The sequence below is a fragment of the Pseudogymnoascus verrucosus genome (genome assembly GCF_001662655.1).
Source record: "Pseudogymnoascus verrucosus strain UAMH 10579 unplaced genomic scaffold scaffold_50, whole genome shotgun sequence".
In the NCBI taxonomy this organism is placed as follows: domain Eukaryota; kingdom Fungi; phylum Ascomycota; class Leotiomycetes; order Thelebolales; family Thelebolaceae; genus Pseudogymnoascus; species Pseudogymnoascus verrucosus.
In genome coordinates, this window is record NW_017263701.1 from 1 (window position 1) to 21065 (window position 21065).

The 21065-nt window shown below is 48.4% G+C and overlaps 8 protein-coding genes across 8 annotated transcripts; 2 read left to right on the plus strand and 6 right to left on the minus strand.

The window, feature by feature from the left end:
- Positions 1-780: 780 nt before the first annotated feature.
- VE01_08372 (uncharacterized protein) lies at positions 781-4412 on the minus strand. The gene is made up of 3 exons (XM_018277797.2): positions 3625-4412; positions 3068-3555; positions 781-3018 (listed from the first exon to the last, which is right to left on the minus strand). Exons 1-3 carry the CDS (start codon positions 4109-4111, stop codon positions 1390-1392), a joined length of 2604 nt encoding a protein of 867 aa, XP_018127046.1. The 5' UTR covers positions 4112-4412; the 3' UTR covers positions 781-1389.
- Positions 4413-4642: 230 nt separating this feature from the next.
- On the minus strand, positions 4643-7204 carry THS1 (threonyl-tRNA synthetase). Its single transcript, XM_018277798.2, has 2 exons — positions 4986-7204; positions 4643-4931 (listed from the first exon to the last, which is right to left on the minus strand). Exons 1-2 carry the CDS (start codon positions 7132-7134, stop codon positions 4738-4740), a joined length of 2343 nt encoding a protein of 780 aa, XP_018127045.1. The 5' UTR covers positions 7135-7204; the 3' UTR covers positions 4643-4737.
- Positions 7205-7352: 148 nt separating this feature from the next.
- On the plus strand, positions 7353-8491 carry GAR1_3 (H/ACA snoRNP pseudouridylase subunit). The gene is made up of 3 exons (XM_018277799.2): positions 7353-7517; positions 7574-7725; positions 7784-8491. Exons 1-3 carry the CDS (start codon positions 7421-7423, stop codon positions 8174-8176), a joined length of 642 nt encoding a protein of 213 aa, XP_018127050.1. The 5' UTR covers positions 7353-7420; the 3' UTR covers positions 8177-8491.
- VE01_08375 (uncharacterized protein) lies at positions 8224-10182 on the minus strand. Its single transcript, XM_018277800.2, has 3 exons — positions 9975-10182; positions 9388-9920; positions 8224-9339 (listed from the first exon to the last, which is right to left on the minus strand). The coding sequence occupies exons 1-3, from the start codon at positions 10027-10029 to the stop codon at positions 8512-8514; spliced, it is 1416 nt and encodes a 471-aa protein (XP_018127049.1). The 5' UTR covers positions 10030-10182; the 3' UTR covers positions 8224-8511.
- A 108-nt stretch (positions 10183-10290) lies between these two features.
- Positions 10291-12357, minus strand: VE01_08376 (uncharacterized protein). Its single transcript, XM_018277801.2, has 2 exons — positions 11192-12357; positions 10291-11140 (listed from the first exon to the last, which is right to left on the minus strand). Exons 1-2 carry the CDS (start codon positions 12173-12175, stop codon positions 10568-10570), a joined length of 1557 nt encoding a protein of 518 aa, XP_018127048.1. The 5' UTR covers positions 12176-12357; the 3' UTR covers positions 10291-10567.
- On the plus strand, positions 12346-13532 carry VE01_08377 (uncharacterized protein). Its single transcript, XM_018277802.2, has one exon. The coding sequence runs from the start codon at positions 12599-12601 to the stop codon at positions 13490-13492; it is 894 nt and encodes a 297-aa protein (XP_018127047.1). The 5' UTR covers positions 12346-12598; the 3' UTR covers positions 13493-13532.
- On the minus strand, positions 13493-17268 carry VE01_08378 (uncharacterized protein). Its single transcript, XM_059463955.1, has 9 exons — positions 16664-17268; positions 16449-16611; positions 16231-16398; positions 15506-16178; positions 14533-15455; positions 14359-14477; positions 14229-14308; positions 14024-14183; positions 13493-13912 (listed from the first exon to the last, which is right to left on the minus strand). The coding sequence occupies exons 1-9, from the start codon at positions 16729-16731 to the stop codon at positions 13570-13572; spliced, it is 2697 nt and encodes an 898-aa protein (XP_059319406.1). The 5' UTR covers positions 16732-17268; the 3' UTR covers positions 13493-13569.
- Positions 17269-19758, minus strand: VE01_08379 (uncharacterized protein). Its single transcript, XM_018277804.2, has 2 exons — positions 19065-19758; positions 17269-18996 (listed from the first exon to the last, which is right to left on the minus strand). Exons 1-2 carry the CDS (start codon positions 19583-19585, stop codon positions 17520-17522), a joined length of 1998 nt encoding a protein of 665 aa, XP_018127051.2. The 5' UTR covers positions 19586-19758; the 3' UTR covers positions 17269-17519.
- Positions 19759-21065: the final 1307 nt, after the last annotated feature.

Consider the following 21065-nt stretch of genomic DNA (forward strand, 5'->3'; position numbering starts at 1 on the left):
CCAACAGGGCTCTCGCCTCGTTTGGAGAGTAGAAGGTCTGCCATTTCTTGCACAGCTTGTGGCCGGGGTGGAAATCCACGTGAATCTAGGTCGAGGATATACTGAACAAGAGCTGACTCTTCGTACGGAGTCAATTTTCGTGAGTTAGGAGTAGAGTCGCGTCGGGAAGCCATTCCTTTAATCCGATCGAAGAGTGTTGAAGAAGGCACGTCATATAATATAGCTGCTGCTCGAACACTCTTAATTTGGTGAAGTTTAATTGCTTGGATAGCTGATAGTATTCTATCCTCCTGTTTAGAGGATTGGGCTTGCGTTGGTTGTGGCATTGTAAATTACAGATGGGTTGACGCGTTTTGGTGTTTTGGTGTCCGACCCGCTTGTGTGTCCGACTCGCTTGTGAAATACGTTAACTAGAATGTTATATGTAAGCAAACAAAAAACCCTTTTAGTACATAATAACATAACATGTAATAATCTAGAACACGTGTTATAAAGGGTAAAATTACTTAACGGTATTAATTAAATGTGGAATAGTACGCCATAGGTTCATACGAAGAAATGAAATTTATAGAAACACATAATGTTTTCCTTCTAAGTTAAAGCCCTATAAAGTTAATATACTAGTAGTTAAGTAGTTAATATGATGTTAGCAAGCATAGTTTAGTAATTGAGATATTTTTGGTAATCTAGCCAATTATGATGTTGACTGCTGCTAAAGTCGATATAATTGCAACAACGCTAAATGAACTTACAAATACAGTCTTAAAATACTCGAGTCTGCCTAGGGTAATTAACCAGTTTACTATTTTTGCACCCTGGTTCTTAGTTAGCCTAACTTTGTTTATAGGAAATAATTTCATCATATCATCCCTCAACAACAAGTGGTAATATTAACAGAAAGTCGGGCATTTTCATGCAAAACCCTCGTGTATACTAGCATCTGATGTTACATGTCAAGTTTGGATTGATTGCTTCTATCTATCTATCAGAGGAAACAGTGTAGTCTTCGATATATACATGATTGACATGTTCCTGTGCCCCGTAACGAGTGACGAGTTTGCCAGCCTGACGTCCTGATGGTTATTCTATCGATAAAACTAGTGCCGTGGGTGGGAAGTGACGAGCTCAAAACCGAGAAGCTCTGAAAATACAGGAGCTAAAAGTTGAGGAGCCAGCTGGAGCTGTGGAGCTGGAGCTTGAGGAACCGGTGGCAGCTATGAGGCCAACAGACAAGCTCCCATTCAGCGACTAGCTGCCGTAGAGGAACCAGAAATAGTGGAGGACGAACCAGCAGCTGTGGAAATCCAAAGTAGGGACCTCGACAACTGTAGAAGTGGTTTGACCAAAAGGAGATAACCGAGGATATATCACCACTTTGGAAACCAACGATTATTCGTCGGTTGGCGTCTGGGAAGGATATTCCCCTGGAATATGCATGTGAGTGGTGTTAGAAGAAGACGTATCATTGTCAGCATATCGAGGTCCGGAAAACGAGTGGCTTTCATGGGCTGTGTTTGGAAGGCTTGTCGCTTGCTCTAGACTTTTTGACTCTGGAAACTCGGGACGTTGCTCTGCTAAGTGATTCACAGCAGTGATAGTATTTAGCCCAGCCACTGATGGTACGATCGAAGAGTAATCCAAATATGGCTGTGAATGAGTGTTGGCGTTCGCCGTTTCTGAGATGACAGGGTGGATGGTTGCTCGGGATGCCGCCATAAGACCTGAGGCCTCATTCCCAGTCGTGGTAGGCCCTGTCTGTGCAAGATGTTCCTGCAATGCGGGATCGTTATTAGCGGCCATATATTCTACCCGAGAACTGGGGGTCGATTGGTTGAATTGACGCTCGAGAACAGGAATCTGTTGATAGTTGCTATATTCAGCTAACCCCTTTTCATCGACGGCCGTTTTATTCGTCAAGGGTGATCCCTGTGGGTTCTGGCTTCCAAGCGGTTGATAAGTGTAAGGGTTTAGCCCATCTTCGACGGCGAATTGATCTAGTTGTGTCGCGTGCGATGGTCTAGCTCCATTTGAGGTGCCGTGACCGGAATGTGACGATGCTTGAGAGATGATGCGATTCTCCGGGAAATATTCACCAGTACCGCCTCTCGCTACATTTGAAGTAGTAGAGATTTCGTTCCGAATTTCATTGTTTCCTAAGCTTGAGTTTGCACTAGACGGCGAAAGAGGTACTTGTAAGCCACGAGAAGGGTCCACCTGGATGTCGGACGGGAATCTCCCACCTGGTTCCGGCCGCTTGGCGTTTTCTTGTTTATTGGCAACTTGCACGACAGCAGAGTTTGAAACTGTTGAGAACGGCTCCTCGTCTTCCTCGTCCATAACCCCGTCACTGCTTACAGATGCTGCTCGCTGGGAGGCAGCACTGAAGCTTCGGGCGTGTGAACGAACGAATGCATTTCGTTCCTGAGGTGCACTTTCTGTCAATGACTTGATATCATCATACCAAGCCATCATCGTATCGTAGCTTTCCGCTCGAAACACCCAGGAATGGCCTCTATGGAGAGATCCAGTTTGGCGTCCTTTTAGCATGAATTTGTTCGACGACCCACCTTCCGAGGAATGGGATCCAAGCTTCTGCTCAGGGAGATAAAGGGACATTATAGGAGCTTGAGATTTGTCCGCGGTTTTGAACTCATGTAGATGTGTTGGTGACAACACATACCATCCGGCAGTATAGCTTTTCAAGTACTTGCTCTTACGCTCCAGCAAACCTGCTCGAACTTCCTGGGCAAGCTCGTGGTCGCGGCCTGGGTAGTGAATGTTTTCAACACTGCGCATAGGGACTCTGGGATCAACGAAGTGCTCATCTGACTCGATAAAACTGTTCCACTCATAGTCTCTAGGCATCGCAATCGGACCCGTTCTGAGGTTCTGTATCGCAGTGTATGCCTCGTCAGCATCACGTTTCAGTATGCCAGTGTAAGCGTTGTAAGCTTTCTGGATTTCTCCCACTACAATAGACTCAAGCTCTCGGCCAGATGTTTCCAAGTTAAGGTATGCCTTCATATGTTAGGGCCTGGAATTATTTGCTGGGTTGGTGTTGGCTTACCTGGTGGAGATAATTCTCTTCATCAATCTGCCTCTCGAGCTGGCGCTCAACTGCTAGTCTCAGTAAGTATGGATCTTGTTTTCCTGTCATCTGCGATGCATCAATGTCGGATTGGCCTAGCGAATCTCCCAATACGCGCACAGCCCTTCTTGTAGTATCCATTTCCCTGTCAACAGAGTTTTTGAAGTCACCAGACAGATTCTTGATCTCTTTGATCTTTTGTTGAAGGTCACTTCGTAAACCAGTCAAGGCTTGCACCACGTCTTCTTGGATCATTCGGGCTTTGCTTGACTCTGTGATTGTCTGTTTGTGGTAATCACGTAGTATCTGCATTGCTTCGTTGATGCCATTAGACTGGAGGAAATTCTCGGGCGCGCTGATATTGTTGGCAACATTTGATAGTTTTAAGATGCTCTTTCCTCTGTGGTCGTATCCGTTCTGGATCTCTCTAAAGTAGACAATGAGATCCTTCAAAAATTTCCTCCACGCTGCTCACGCCAACATTAGCAACGGTTTGTGTAGCATGGAGAGAAGCAGTGCACGGCTGATACACGTACCTGTAAATCTATTCGCAAGCGCCTCTGTTGGGTTACCGGTAGTCGGCACAGGAGAATAGAATGCGCTGTGAATCTCATCCGATGGCTCTGGCTGCAAAGCCAAACTCCTTACGCTACCAGCTCGGGAACTCCGACGGCTGCTGCTTCGCCTCAGCGAAGCTTTCTTTTTAAGTGTTCCCCCTCGTCGTGGGAGCAATGGGTCACCTTGCGACATAACAGAGGGCGTATGTTTCGATTGGTAGCGCTCAGTGTCAATGATCGAGCTGCCCCGCTGGCTGGCGTCCCATTCTTCATTGAATTTTCCGTAGCTTTGATAGGAAGCGTTTTGTGACAAAGGCGACTGATCAACACCATTTCCTCCAATTAGACTGCGGTCCGGCATGATCGAGTCCTTGGTTGAGAGCATGAGAGGGGCTTTTGTACTCGTGCTATATCCTGTTTCTGCACGTTGCTGTGTAGCACGGCTCCCCGATGGAAGAGATGACATGATGTATTCCTCTGCGACGCAGTAATATTGAACGAGTTCGGAATGTCGAAAGCATTAATACCAATTTAGGCAGGTTGGGAACGTTGGTGTACTCCGCACCGAGGTCGTAGTTTTTGGTCGCAAAGTGAAGTGGATATCTGCCTGTCAAGTGAAACAACGACAGCTGCTTGACGACAAGATAAAATGTACACTGGTTGGCATTGGGCGACACCGAGTATCAGTGGTATTTGCGTTGGGGCGGCAATAGAGAGGTAAACTTGGTTGATAACATCCTGGGCCTGGCACTCAGCCGAGATTGGCAATAGTGATATGATGACGACGTTCCAAAGCACTGGAACTCAGGGATCAGGGACAAATCAACAAGATCTGCATCACATGACCTAAATTGACTATCGTTTTCTTTCGAACGCCCCATTGTTGGCATACAGAGGTGGATATACGTGGATATATTCTACTGATGCTAAATTTTAGTAGTACGACCTTAAATCATGTCTAAGTTCACTTTGTTTCCTACCAGTTGTTCTAGTTTAACTCGGGTTTTTATTGTTATGTAGCTACCATTTACTTCATTGCCATGGGTTCTCATCCGGCTTATATTCTTGAATTTGACCGGAACTACACACTGTCTAGGCCTTTGAAACCTCAGCCACCTTTGCATCGTTGGCTGCGAATGGGTTTGCTGTGCCCTTCTCGTCCCTCAGTGCAATCAGCTTCTCCTTTGCTTCCTGGAGAGAAACTGGCTTGCCCCGGTCTTGGCTCGAAGTATCATCGCGGTTTCTGATGTTGACCTCCCTATTCTTCATTTCTTGGTCACCAACAACTTGTCACAATGTTAGCCATCAATCCTCAGTAAGTGCATGTTACGAGATCTTACCGAATATAAAGTTATACTGGGCTAATTGACCAGTACGAATCTTCTTTTGAAGAGTGTTACCGCTCAGATCAACATCGACAAAAAACTTCAGTTTGTGGAAGGCTTCTTGAACCTCCTTCGCGTACTCGTAGAAGCCAACGCCGACCGGGATGATCAGAATCTGCCGTGGGCTGAGCCAGAAGGGCCATTTGCCTCCAAAGTGCTCAATCAGAACCGCAACGAAGCGCTCAATACTCCCAGCCATCGCACGATGGATCATGACAGGTCGGGCGCAACCTGGCGTAAGGGCCTTCGCCTTATCCTTCTTAGACACATCCTTCTCTGCTGTATCCGCTGTCGCAGCAATATTCTCTCCCTTGTTTGCTTCGTCCCTTGGCTTCATAGCCCCCTCTGATGTCATGTATTCAAGACCAAAGTTCTTAGGAAGTTGGAAGTCGAGCTGAAGCGTTGCGCATTGCCAGTCACGCCTCATCGAGTCAGAAATCTTGATATCAATCTTTGGTCCATAAAATGCGGCATCTCCGTGATTGTACTCCCATGGCGTTCCACCGGGAGACTCTGCAAAGCGATCTAGCGCTGCCTTCAAGCTGGCTTCGGCTCTGTCCCATTCGGCAAGGTCACCCATGAACTTCTCAGGATTTCTTGTCGAGAGCTTCATCTTGAAGGTGAAGCCGAGGAGGCCATACATGGTGCGAAGGAAATCGAATAATCCTTCGATTTCATCAACGATTTGATCTTCACGGCAGAAAATGTGGGCATCGTCCTGCTGGAATCTTCGGACTCTCGTCAATCCCGTAAGTGCACCAGACGCTTCATTGCGATGCAACACACCGAAGTCAGCAACTCTCCATGGCAACTCGCGATGACTTCTCTCGCGATGAGAGAACATCAAGCAATGTCCTGGGCAGTTCATTGGCTTTAGTCCAAACTGCTCCTTTTCTACATCAAACGTAAACATATCATCCTTATAATTCTGCCAATGCCCAGATGTTTTCCAGAGCTCAGAATTGTACATATTTGGAGTGATAACTTCTTCATATCCTCGGTTCCAGTACTCATCCCGCAAGAATGTCTGAATGGTGTTGTATATGCGAGCCCCGTGAGGCAGCCACATTGCTGAACCTGGTGACATTTCATGGAAAAAGAAGAGCTCTTGTTCCCTGCCGATCTTTCGATGATCGCGCTTAGCAGCCTCCTCAAGGAATTTCTTATGCTCTGCCATCAACTTTTTGTCAGGGAATGAGACACCATAGATGCGTTGTAGAGAGTCTCTCTTTGGATCACCGAGAAAGTAAGACGCCGAGTTCTTCATGATCGCAAATGTTTCAATCCTGCCCGTATTGGGAACATGCGGTCCCCTGCACAGATCGATCAAGGGTCCATTTCGGTATACCGTGGTCTTTGGTTCTGTCACCTTCTCTTTGATGACGTGTTGCTTGTATGGGTTGCCCTTGAACATTTCCAGCAAGTCCTCCTTCGATATGACAAGTCTCTCAAACTGTTGTTTCTCCTTCACGATTTTGCTGAATAGTGTTTCAATCGGCTTCCAATCCGACTGCTGGACTGCAGCACCCCCAGGGAGGGCCATCTCATAATAGAAGCCGTCATCGATAGGTGGCCCAAAGCAAAGATTGCAACCGAATCTCCGCTCAGAGGCCTCACCTAGAATATGAGCACTTGAGTGCCAGAAAACCTTCCGGCCCTCCTCATCTTCAAATGGGAGCAATTCCAAGCTACAGCTCTCCTCTAGTGGCCGCTCGAGATCCCATAGCTGGTTGTTGTCGCCGTTGAGCCTTGCAATGACTGTGCGCTTGAGTAAACTATTCGAAATAGCCTTTGCGATCTCCGAAGGCGTTGTCTCCCATGAAGTTCCTTCCTTGATGCTTCCGTCTTTCATGGTAATCGTAATCGGTTCACGGGGTTTGGCGGCAAGTTCAACCTCATATTCAGCCTTCAGTTTTTCGAATATCTTGATCCTGTGGGATATGAAGTCCGGCTCAGGACTGAGTTCCAATGGCCCAGATGCCCCGCCATCGTCCCCGCTCTTTTTCTCCTTCTTGGGCTTTTGTTGTTGTTGTTTCTTGTTAACAGCTAAGTTATTGACGCCTTCCTTGACAGCGTCAACCGCATCTTTAACGGTGTCTGCCATGCCGACGGCCTTCTGGATTGTATCGTTTGGAGATGGGAGAAAGTGGTGGGGTGAGTCAAATTGTTGTCGGTGTCGCTTCGAAGTACCTGATAATACCAACCAAACACAGAATCACGCTAACTGCGGGGATCTAGTTGAGAAACTAGTCCGTATTAAGTTTAGTTTCTTGACACAAAATAACTTTAGATCAAGTCGACCTTTTTACGTGCTAAGGTTGCCGAATATTCCAATAAAATTTGGGATACCAACAACACCGACAGCAACTACCACCCCACCAATTCGCAATATGTCGTTCAGAGGTGGCTCCAGAGGCGGTCGCGGTACCGGTGCGAATTCATTCGGAGGTGGAAGCAGAGGAGGCGGCGGGTTTGGGGCTCGTGGTGGTGCGTAACAGTGTTCAAGTCATCGCACAACTAGAACATCAACTAACGTCTACCAGGCGGTCGCGGTGGTTTCTCTAGGGATATGGGGCCTCCAGCCTCAGTCTTGGAGTTGGGATCTTTCCTGCACGCATGCGAGGGCGAAATGGTTTGCGAATCTACCAACACGAAAATTCCATACTTCAACGCACCCATCTACCTCGAGAATAAGGTGAGATTTACTGCTTGAGCTCCAATTACGTATGCGTATATATGCTAACATATTACAGACCTCGATTGGCAAAGTTGATGAGATCCTTGGCCCAATCAACCAGGTTTACTTCACCATAAAGCCAACGGAGGGAATTCAGGCTGGTTCTTTCAAATCAGGCGACAAATTCTTCATTGGCGGCGATAAGCTCCTGCCCCTTGAGAAGTTCCTGCCAAAGCCAAAGCCAGCACCTGGCGCACCAAAGCCAAAGCGCGCTGGCGGTGCCAGAGGTGGACGAGGTGGCCCAATCCGTGGTGGACGTGGTGGTGGCTTCTCTCGAGGCGCACCGAGGGGGAGAGGTGGATTCAGTGCTGGAGGCCGCGGTGGCTCCGGATTCTCTCGCGGTGGCAGTGGTGGCTTCTCGAGGGGTGCACCGAGGGGCCGTGGTGGATTCAGCAGAGGAAGAGGTTAGGGATGGCGGTACATCACAGAGTGGGGTTCTAGGCGTTTTGATCACTTGTCTATTTCAGGTTCTCTGTGTACAAAAGTCACAGCTGCCATAGTTGGCTGGCATCTATCGAGTTGAATGACATTACTTAAAATCTATTGAATTGGGTATTAATAGTCGTTGTCTGCATAATCACTTGTGCGACATCAATTTATGAGTAAGACGTCGCTTCTACAGCTTATCCGATTGTGTCTTCGCTCCATGACCCTGGTATCGGATCCAAATATGACCTGGTCCGAACGACGAGCTCTCATCGTTGTTGCCCAAGCCAATATGCAAAACATAATCGTAATGCTTTGTTATTGATCGCCAGTGTTCTCGAGCTTGATGGGCTCTTTCAGCTTGGTTCTCCTCCGTGGCGGCGCCTTTGGCGGTATCTGTTTATCTCGATGAGAAGTAGCTGGTGGCATCGCAAACTTGACGCCATCCGAGCGGTTTCTTTTATCCACGCCATCTGCAGCGGCTTCTAGAGCCGCCTCTGTCCTTCGGCTCGGCGTCTGAATACCGGGCTTCTCTGTGAGACCAGCCAGGTCAACAACACTTACAGAGCTTTCCGTTTGGCTGCTGGGCAAACTAATCCCGAGCAGCTTTCTCGAAAGGTCTGCATCATTTGTATCCTTCCCTTCATTCAGCCAGGGGACCTGCCCCACTCTACTAACAAGCCGAGTTGTCGTCTCGTCAGCTGGCGCAAAATGAGCATTCCCCGACCCACTGAGTAGAGCAAGAACCTTTAAGATTTCATTCCGCTTGTAATGTGGCGGTTGTGCTAGCTGGGTATGGGCTAGCAGAGGATATAGCACTCGGAGATAGGTGTGCCGGAGAGAAATGAGTTCGTTTGGCAGATCTAGAAGGTTTCGAATTATGACATCGAGAAGTACTCGCAGATCGTTGGTATAGAAGTACTCCCGGGTCGCTTCAGTGGTGAAGAGAAGGTATAGAAGTTTCAAGATGAGGAGCTGCAGTGAGGTCTCTGTTTCCCTATTTAGGAGAAGAATGATGTTTTCGCCGAAGGTCATATAGTTTTGCCCGCACACACTGAGGACCTTAACGACTCGGTTTGTTGTAGGGACAGAGGTAGCATCTGGTGCAGTGGTTGCAGCGACCATATACTGTTCGTTGAGCACAAGCTATGATTATTAGTAGTGAACGGCAGATTTGGAGCAGGTTGAGATTACCAAGACTCGAATGATTGGGTAGTGGTAAGGGTCATTAACGTCGTCGGAGAGCTCTTCAATAATCTGGAATTGGCATTTAACAAAGTCGTCATCCACGTGGCTGAGGTCTTCCAGGCTCAGTTTCTGCATTCTAGACATATCATAGAGCAATTCTAGCAGCAGCCTGTGCAATCTCGAGTCTTCATCCTTCGCACACTTTATTAACTCCACAAGCCTCGCAAACGAGCCTTCCTTATTCATAATCTTGAACGTGTCCTCGTTTCGCCGTCCATCGTATAGGAGAAAACTGGCTATAATGTACAAAGTGGCCAGTTCATCTTCTTGGAGGAGACTATACACGAGCTGTATGCGGACATAGTCTTCGTTGGCCCTGAATAGCTCACTCTCCAGGAGTTTCGCTATGGAACTTGCAACGGCGTGGTCCGAAGCAAGGTATTCGTCCTTGAAGTTCGTAGTGAAGTGCAGATATGTCCGCAGTGCTTGGTCGATCAATTGCGACGAGTTGCACTGTACTGAGCATATGTCATCTAACTCTGTTCAAGTAACCTGTCAGCTAAGATCAACCATGGAGTCATGGATAAACAAACCATCCCAGAATTGCTGCTCATTATCCAAAGAGTATGAGACCACAAACCCCTCCATCCTAGACAGGCCGGGAGACCTCTGACGAAATCATTAATCAGTGGAGAAGCATCCCGATTCCCTGGATAATCTTCAGAACTCGCGGGGTAAGTCGAATCCAAGGTTCTGTGCTAGTTATCTTCAGAGCACAATAAGTGCGGGCAAGACTTGGTGCCGTGACGTGAACCGTGCAGTCGACAACGATCCCCTCCACACAACGCTAGCTTAGGCAGGTAGGTGGGCTTGGCCCAACATCACCACAATCAACCTGATAGACAAAACCGTAGGTATTACTATCATTTCTTCTACATATACATATCATCATGCAATTACTGTATAACTCCCGCGCACCGAATATAAGACATTGAATAACCCAACCCTTGAAATTACTGCTTGAGGTATAAAGCACTGCTCTTTACTTCCTTATGGTTGGTCGTGCCTGAATAGAAAACAATATCTATATACTGTACATGGACCTTCTCCCTGCCTATTACAGAATTTCAAATGGACGCCATATTTCGCCTTCCCTTTCCTTCACAGACCCTCCCTACCCATTCCACTAGCCGAATGGAAAGCCATTTTGAAACTGAAATTGGCCTCCGCCTCGTGATCCCTGTTGGTGGAAGAACTGCTGTTGCCCTCCAAATGGATTGCCATGTTGGAATGGGTTTCCTTGTCTGCTTTCATGACTATTTGGGTCATCACCGCGATCGAACCTTTCCTTCAGCTCAGGGTCGGAGAGAACCTCGTATGCTTCATTGATCGACGCCATCCTCTTCTCCGCATCTTCCTTTGTGACTCCATTTCGTATAGCCTTATCTGGGTGGTGCTCTCTCGTCTTCCGCCTGTAGGCAGATTTGATTTGAAGTTCATCTGCATCTTTGGGCAGGCCAAGAACCTTATAATAATCCTTCTCCTTGCTACGCTTCAATGCTATCTGAGCAGCCTGGAGCTTGGACTGGATGTTCTGATTACCAGGGTGATGCTCATTTGCAAGGTTGAGAGTATTGATGCATGCCTCATAATTTTCTTCGTCGCAAGACTGCTGAGCCTTTGCAAGAAGCCCGTGGAGTGAATGCTCGTTCAGCTCTAGCGCCTCTGTGCAATAAATAGACGCCTTCTTACTTTTCACCTATATAGGTTATTAGCGGAAGAATACAGCGAAGATGGGTCGGAAACTAACCTCTGAATAAGCCTCGCACGCCATCTCAACCATCTCGGTGTAAAGATTACTTGGGGCCTTCGCGGGGATCGTGTTTGCATCCCTCAATTCTGCGATCTCTTCCTTTATCTCTTGGATAAGGCCTACATCCTCTGCACTGCCGGCAAGATACTTTGCTGCGGTGCTAAAAGACTTCTTTTCGAATAACTTTCTAATCTTTAAAAGCTGCTTGTTGATTTGTTTCTGTCGTCGGTAAAGTTTTGTGCAAGTCTTCGAGTCTGGATCTGAATGCAGGCATTTCCGTATTTGGGTCATTCCCCTCTCGGTGTCGCCAAGTGAGAAAAACAGTACTGAGGATATTTGGAGATGCGGATCGGTATCCCCTGGTTGCATCTGCAACACATGAGCAAGATCACTTATTCCCTCCTGCACCTCACCCCGCTCGAAGCGGCATCGAACTCGAAGTTTTCGTAATGCGAGGTTTTTATTGGCGATCATGATGGCCACTCCAGCCTGTGTAATGCACTCATCGTAGTCTGCCCGTTTCTCAGCATCCACAGCCAACTTCGATGCTCCTTCTGCCTCTTCCAGTTCTGTGACCTCAGCACCAGTGTGCCCCGCAGCCAAATAGTCTTCCTTCGCAGCATCCCAGTTGCCGCTTTTGCTCTTTATCTTGGCACGTTGTATAAGAGCCCCTTCAAACCCAGGTTTGATAGTCAGGACTTTATCGAAGTCGGATTGCGCCTGAGTTGTTCGCCCCAGCGAGAGATAAGTTGCGCCACGCTTGAAGAAGGTAAGGTAATTGCTTGGGTCGCGCGAAATAGCAACGTCGTAGTATGTCAAAGCATCGCTTGTCTGGCCCATCGCCAAGTGGGTATTGGCGGAATTGAGCAGCGAAGAAACTGGAACATCATCGGGAATCTCAGATGGAGTGATCGCCGCCACGAGCGACTGTGATGATAAGAGGCCGGCAGCGACTGCCAGCACAGAAATCTGGACCATCATCTTGTCCCGTTTTCAAGAGCCGCGATCCAAGATCCAAGATCGATAATGTGTGATACTAAAATATATACAATCGGCTCTCAAAGGATCTGAGGATCTGGTGGACTTTAAAGTTCAAGACGAGGCCACCTTTCATTTCGCAACCTTGTGGACTGGCCCTTGTCAAGCACCAATCAAACTTAGCGCCCGAAATAGCACCAGGCAAGGCTGAGATATAGCTCGATAATCAAAACATTTGGTCACATGAATTGTTCTCAAACGGTGAATCAAGCAGACATATTCAAGGGAATGCAACATTGCGATGCTATAAATTTTTGAGAAGAGCTCATAAAGAATCAAGGCAATCCGTGTGCTTGGCTTGGTTGTCTCCCCACCACCTCTCCTGGTCCGTCAATACCTCGGTCCTGCCCTGCGGATTATTTCACCATGTCTATACCCTCAACTTCCACAATTTTCTCCCCAACACTTGCTCGCCAGGCTCTAGCTACTACAAAAGACTGGAATTACGTCGATGCATGGCTGTCTCGCCATTTTGCCCCAGGATCACCTCCGGCTTTTGAGCGTAACGCCGATACTCTTCGAGCGTTACTAGCCCTTGCTGCCGTCAACGAGTCTGTAGATGAGGAGAATGACTTACTCTCCAAAGCCGATGCACGGTGCTTGTCAGAATTGCGCCAGAATGCGGAACCTGATGCTCGAAGAGATCTGCTAGAGAGCTTGGAAAGTAAACTTACTACGGACGGTAAAAAGGGTTTGGACGCCCTCTCTGAGACTGCGGACGCCCTCAACCTACCGTTTGGAGACACAGAGCAAATGGCAACGCGCATCATAAATTTGCATAGCACTGCATTCAGTCTCGAGCAGATTGGTGCCCGGATTGACGTTCTCATCAACCACATGCAGAGGGAACTGGAACTTGGGACATCGTTCTTAAAGGAGCTCGACAGTGACAAATATCAGTCGCCGCCAAATATGGGGAAACAGACAATGGAGTATCAGCGGAAAACAAAGCTGCTTGCTGCCAAGCTCCCTGAATTGCGCGAGCGGATTTATGCACTTGCGGCTTCTGGTACAATTAAACCGACCGTCCAAGACGTCGTGATTGAGGAGAAAGACTTTAGATCCATTGAGGCATTGGTGAAGGACCTGGAAGGACAACTTAAGAGTTACCATGGTTTGCCGCATGATACAGACCTGGCAAGGTTGGAATTGGAAACGTTAAGGGCAGAGCTGACGGTGTTGAAGAAGGAACGAGATGGCATGTTCGAGGGCCTAGTGGAGAGGGAAAGCCCCAAGAAGCAAAGGATAGCTAGGAGATGACACCACAGATATTTATGATTATTTGAAACCTAAACGGATATATATAATATCTTGACATCGAAACCTAACCCGTAGGTTCATTTCCTTGCTTTACCTCCCCCTAGGCGACCAAACTTCCCGAGCCCTGTTTTTGCCTTTGATGGGACCGGTGGTGGAGGCACCACAGCTTCCTTCGTCGCCGTCGGTGGCCCTGGCAGGCGAATTAGGTCTTTGAAGGCCTTGGAGTCCAATCCTGGGTCCTGGCTGCTTTCTGTAAACATGAACCCATCATCGAATTCGTTGCCACTCCTCTGTGCTCTCCGTGACTTCTCTTGTACGCTTCGGAACTTGTCTAGCAATTCTCCCCACCTGATCCCCTCGTCACGTCCTTTTAGGCGATTAGGTCTATCATATGTTGACTGGGCCGTCGTGGTCGGTGTACTATTCCTGGTGGCATGAGAATCTTATACGGGTTTGAAGGGAGGGGGGAGACAAAACGGTGAGCGCAGCAGCTCTTAGTTTGGAGGTGGAAGTATGGAAAATGTCACTTACGCTCGGGGTGCAATATGCAAGTACCCAATAGCACTGACGCTATTCAGTCTGTTTTTCAATGCCGCAAATGCGGCTGATTGCGGGAGGAGCATCAGAAGTCCATACAAACATTTGTACAGATGCGGATACTTTTCCGGCTCCAATAGTTGAAGGCGAAGGTCTGTAAGGATTAGCGAATATCTTTTGATACCTCGGAGATACTTACAAGTGAATACTGGCGACTCCAGCAACTGTACAAGCTTGTCGATCTGAATAAGCATATTAACGGTCATCTCTAACTCGGCACTGAATGTGTTAGCATGGTGTAAGGAACGGCCCATTGAAAAACCACATACAATATCTGAAGAAGGTTGTAGGCCTGCTCGTATGCTTGCGCTAAGAGGCATAGGGAAAATGTAGCAACAGCATTGTAACACCAGGATCTAAAAATTGCTACGAAGAATGTCTGACCATCCTACTGCAGTGTTAGTTATCATGTGCTTGAAGGTACCGACGATAGGGATAATTACCCTTGTTTCCAAGTTTCGAAGGCGCTTCCGCAAGTCCGCCAATTCAGGGGCAGTGATGAGATTGTTGTTTAGGTTCTGGACCATGATGCTTGCGAACTCGATATCCTCTTCTTTCTCTATACAATCGGCCAAAGTGCGATATATCCGTTCGGCGCTAAGATTTTTGCACAGCTGCCTGATGATAAGATTGCCTCGAGTCTCAAGCAGCTTCCTGTCAGTCGAAAAGAGCTGAAGTAAATTCACCATAAATGATGTAAAATAATCATCCTCGCTGTTTCTCGAGATTTGTGACAATAACTGAAGGTCTCTTGTAACTACGGCCTCGGCAGGATCTGAAAGTGTTTTGAGCAAGGCTGGAAACGTTCCGTCGTTGAAAGCGAGAACCTTGCGAGGTGCCTTCCTGTGGAGCATAAGTAGCCAAGTGAGAGCCGCTACTCTCGTAGCTTCGTGGTCGTTCAAAAACAGTAATGTGAGTGAGTTTACCGCCGCAGCATAATCGAGATCAACGGTGGTTTGCTTGTTAGGGGTTGGTGACATTGTAGACCTTCCTGTGGGGGGCTGCGCGGTAGCATCCGGGAACCTCTTGGCTTCGAGTTCCTTAGACCCTGTCAACGACCCCCTATGTGTGGAATTGGACTGACTCCTATCGTTGTCCGTAGTCTCTCTTGCTGTAGACGTCGAGTTTCTCGAGGTCGATGGGGCGGTAGATACGTTCTCAGGGGGAACCTCTTCTGATAGTGATACTACGTACTCCATGAGGGACGTATTAACCCTTGCAGCTGCTTGTCTAATACTCTCAACGCTGCTTGCCATTGCGGGTAGCAAATGGGCCAGGATCTTCGGTGCAAAAGGTAACACCTCTTCCGGACAAATGTCAAGAAATTCAACGATCCACCGAAGTGTTTCAAGCAGACTATCCTCTTCTATCCCGATGTTAGTATAACGGCCAGCATATATATTAGACTTAGCTTACCGAACTGGGAGTCGAGATTCTGGGTTAAAATCTCCAAGATTTCATTAAAATTAATCGGCACCTCCTGACCGGGTATCCAGTCATCATCACTGCTGGCAGCCTTCTCTTCGTTGGCTTCGAGAGATCCTTCTTCCTCATCGTTTTCAAACTCATCTAAACCACTTTCACTGTCTGTGGAGTCCGAGCGCTTCCTTTTCCCGCCGTCGCTACGGCTCTTTGATTTTCTGCTGTCTTGGATGCCCTTCTTAATACGTGATATCCGCTTTATTTCGGACAAAAATCTTTCCAGGGCTCCAGAAGTTGCAACATGGACGTCTCGGTTAGGGTCACTTAGAAACCGGAACAATCCACCGAGGAATTCAGGTAAATAGGTGACCAGCTCTAAATCAGGAATCGAATCCAGCAGAGTGATCCATCCCACCAAGAATGTGCGGGTGAACGGGTTCAGCACAAAGATCCTCTCCTTCAGGAGCGGGATAAAGCGGGCCAGAGAGAAAGCCATCGGAACCTGAATAGACGGTTCTGTGGCATCCTGGTCTGAATACTCTCCATCTTCTTCCGTGGTGTGCAGGATTGACACATACGTAGCAGCTGATTCAGAGACGATGTCTTTAATCAGTCGATCCAATAGTTCTGCTCCGTTCTTGACGGATAACTCTGAGTCCGCACCCAACTGTTGTCACGTATTAATTATGTACTAAATATGGATAGAAGGAAAATTTTACCTTGCAGAGGGCATCGAAGATGTCGTTGAAGTAAGGCAACACCTCGCCCTTGGCAACCTTTGCAATATTATACATGCTTTCACACGCATAATACCGAACCCGAGCATCCTGGTCAGTGAAGCACGCCAGCACAGGCGGCACAATCTCATCAAGATACCTCGCTAGATCCTGTGCCACATCGTCAGTTACAGAGCTCTTCAAGCATTTCATCGGCTTACGGGTCCCAAAGCAATAGCTGCAGCGGCGAGGCCAATCAGGCCACCGTTCCTGGCATGCGGCTGATGAACGGCATATGCAAAGTCATTGCAGAGTTGCTGAATGATCTTCTTAATCTTATCGTACTCCTTGCCAGCGGCAAGTTCCCTGATCACCCGCTCGAGTCTGTTTTGAGGGGTTAGCACCAGTATCAGGCACCGGGGGGGTAATTACTTACTCAAGAGCGCCGACCTTTCTCTTGTCATAGAGCTTGTCATTTAGCGCTCTTTGGATACTGATATCCATAGTGACGAAAATAAGATGTTACAGCAAGCACATAGTGGAAGGGCTGCTGTGGATATACAGTGCCAAGGTATATCAAAGGCCTGAGTTGGGCGTGCCTATTGCCGTCAAGACCGATCGATGCTCCGTGTGGTTGGCGGTATCTTTGAATAGGCCACGAATATGGCGTCGCAGAGTGGCAAACTTACGGCCTCATGTAGTCTCGTAAAGAGCCGCACGTTAGAGTAGAGACTGGAAGGCGCTTGTTTCCTAGGTTGTTGATACTCTTTTGCGGCGAACACACCTCGTGATATGAGTTACTACTATTGGAGTCTTATGTCACGGTACTGGACCTCTGCCAACTTCAGCGTGGTTGGATGGCTTCGCTTCACCCAGGAGCCAATGATAGCGGTCAACCAGGTTCCCGTACTCTACTACTTCCCAAGATCGTCTACTGCCCATAGTCCACGGTCACGAAATGAATATAAATGCAAAAATTACGCATAGGCAATATTATACTTATTGTGCACTTATAGGCGAACCCTGGAGAATCATAGAAATCATCGTCAATTCATGTTCTACATAGCAAAGTTCCAAGAAACCCACCAAGGTGCACGCACCAGCCCACACGGCAAAAGAAGCCGTCGCCTCCACTGTCCGTCTCCATTCCTCTAGAAAACCTAGCCTTATGGACGTCTATGGCTAGCTACATGGAGTGCTATCCACATCAAATATGCATATGCTTTTCGTATCTAAATTAACAGCTCAAAATCTAATGGCTACCGGCCAAGGAAAGCCCATCCGTGGCGGCCCTAATGAGAGTGAAGGACGTCGCCCCTCTCAGCAATCGTCCTCTGGCATTTTGTGAGAATGGCGGCTTGCCTGCCGACTTCATCCAGTTTGCTGATGACAGTTTTATTCCCGTCCACAAAGCCCAGCAGTGCATACGGAATCCCAGCATCGTTGCAAAATTCCTGGACTAGCTTTTGAGTTGCCCGAAGGTTGTGTCGAGGTATGCGTGGATAGAGATGATGGATTGCCTGAAATTGCAGCCCTCCATGGAAGAAATCGAGCCATTGCGGGCAGTCAACATCCATCGTCGTGCGCAGCATCTTCTGGGGGAATGATTCCCGTGGTCCGTGGTCCATGGTGCTCATGGCAAAGTGTGAAAGGGTAATTTGGACATGAAGCGGCATCGTTATAATGTGGCTGACCATCAGGAACACGAAGCGATCCCAACCAGTGGGGATCGACTTGTATAGGATGAGATAGCCAAACCAATACCAGAAGAATACCTGGCCGACGCACTCCAGCCATCTTGTCCACCATGCAGGCCCCTTCACCGGGCCTTGCCCTAGTATAAGGAACTTCCACGACTGAACATAAAGGTTGAAGCGGCCCAGGCAGAGGATCGGATAGTATAGGTATGCTTGGTATGGCACCATAAACTTCGCGAAAGCATCAAAAGCCATGGTAGTTTGATGATAGGTGGACCACAAGGACTCCAGAAATCTGTGTGAAATCGCGAATATCGGCATGTGCTGATTGTCTGGGTCGTGTTCTGGGTGGTTCGTGACAATATGGTGAACATTGTGTGTCCGTTTCCACCAACCGAGCGAGAGACCGCCGAGGAAATCAACTATGATGATGCCCATAGTGGTATCGAACTTGAAGTTGTGTGTCACAGCCATGTGGCCGGAGTCGTGCGCGGCGAAGAGCAGCTGGTGCCAAAACATCCCCAGAAATACTGCACTAGAAACGTACCAGCCATACTTTAGGCACACAAGCATCATACTGAACAAAAATGTCCATCGTAGGGCTTCGAGGAGGTACATCGCATAGTTGCAGTTGAACAGGCCCTCATCGTGAATGCGCTGTCCCAGAATCCGGTACTTGCGAACAATCTCGTCCTGTGTGGCACCATCCAACGATGGATAGCTCGCATTGTCAATATCCAAAAGCTTCTTTGTTATATCATCCAGGTACGCCATGCCACTGTTGCTCTCGCTCTCTTCAACCGATGATACCGAAGAGACCGAGAGGGACCGCTGCATATCTGCATTCCTTCGGCGAAGCGTTGCCGTCTTCTCGGTATCGAATAGTGGCGAGGGCGCCCGCGAGATATCGCTCGATTCAAGCTGGTCATCGGTATCTGGGCCATCACTTGCGGATTCGATGTAAGGTCGAAATTTCCCTCCTTGGTATGGGGGTAGGAAGTTCTCCCATCGGCCTTCAATTCTTCCAATCTGGTACCGGGACATCGATGCCCGGGTTTCCGCTGAGTGGACGCTGTAGAACGAGTACATTAGCATAGGCAATCAATAATTCTCCGGCTGCAATGGGAGGTCGAGGCTTACGAGTTAACCTCGTCCGTGGCATCTCGTCCAACCATATGGAGGATGGCCAGATGGCCGCCTGGGTGATAGTCTATCCATGCATCGACCTTGATAACCTTTTGGTCGAGTATAATGATCTTTCTGCCGTCTGCAATCAATCCCTCGATTTGTCTTCTTGAGTATAGCGTCTCCTTCCGGGCATTGGATTTGGGATTGGGATTCCCATTGGCGGACATTGTCCCATTGGCGGGCATTGTGCCAGTTGCACAGGAATTGAGAAGGAAAGACGCCTCGGAAGCCCCCAAAGCGCGTTCTGTCTTGGGTGGTGGGGGGGGGGGGGGGGGGGGTTGGAGGAAAGCCAAAATCGAGGATGTACAGGACAGGAAGCACGGGGCAGTGTAGTGAGTACAGTCAGTACAGTCAATACAGTCAGTACAGACTAAATATGTTGAATTGAATGTTGAATTGTCGGTGAAACAATGGATTAGCAGATGAGAAAAATGGTGGCTGAGCCGACATACGAATGCATACAGGGTACACATTCCCACTCTGAGGATGCTGATAGGTAGAGGAGGGGTTGTCGGCGGGTTGGTCGGGGGGGGTTGTCGTCGCGGGTCGCGGATCTCCGCCAGAGTGTTTGTTGAAGTGGGAAGAGTGGGATTGGGGTATTGGTATGCGGGTAACGGGTAACGCGTAACAGCTAGCTGGAGCTATTTTACAGGGGCACAGGTAACAGGCTATCAGGCTATCAGGCAGGCCACCAGGCAGGCCACCAGGCGGAGAGGGACGTTACAGACGCCAAGATTCACGTGCTACAGTACGATTTGTGTGTGAGATTCAGCCACCACCGTCAGCTTAGAGTATGATACAGTAGAATACAGTACGATACAGTACGATACCGTACAATACAGCACGATACTATATTGTATATGATATAGTAAGACTATCAGGCTTATATATGCTCCATTACACCGTCTAACACCCTCTAACAACCTACAGAATATCGACGGCAATAGACAAAATGCGACTATTCAGAGAAACCACTCCATACTGCAGTGCTATAGTAGCGGTGGCACAATCCATGTAGGCTCTCGCTGTTTTTAGCTCCCTCGCCAGTATCCAGAAAGGCAAGCAGTCCAGTGTTCTTTCGTGCTATACGATGATACACCAAAGTCGCCCTCACCGACGACAACAACCCGCCGACAATCAACGCTGACGCCTTGACTTACTTGGCTCAGATGGTGTGCGGTGTGCAGTGTGCGCCCTACCTCGGATATTTGGGTATCAGAGCTCTATCCCACGGTATCTCCGATCCAGTGCCCTTCCAGACGCTGGCATGGCTGTGAAACTGGTCCAGACGAGGTTCTCGGTGAGCGTTTCTGTCCTCTTTCAAATACCAATTCACAGGCTCCCAAGCCTATGGACCTCTTTCATTTCGTATACTCAGTGCTGTTCGCCCTGCTTTATTTTGTCTCATGCACTCCTCCACCGTCGTGGGGCGTGACTGCATGGCTCGCATGGTGTTGTGTAGCTCCAACTCCAAAGTTTGCTTCCCAGATGCTGCAACCTTTTCGGCTGTTCTTCGTCTGAGCAGCCATACAAGTGGAATTACTCGCTGGGCCGTCTGAGCCTTCTGAGCCGTCTGTCTGCCTCAGTGGGTGGGCTTTCTCCGTTCAGGCAATCAAACACGCCCTCATCTGCCTTTGATACACAGGAAACAGTCCCCCTGTGCCGCTTACGCCCACCTAGAATCTTTTCTCGGCCGAGATTCTGCAACCTTCCGTGAAGGAAGGCTATTTGCAACCATGGCCAAGCGGTCCTATCAAAATTTGCAAGGAACATGTTCACGGCGATTCCTGCGGGCGACCTTATATTTCTTTACGCCTAAGTCCAGCAGTGCCACACGGTGCAACCCTTCCGCCTATTTTAGACAAGTCAGCAAGCATTACGACGATAAGCCCTCCCAAATGGGCCTTGGGGGCTATGTATATGTATATAAAGCCCTTTAGTCAGTCGCCGCTT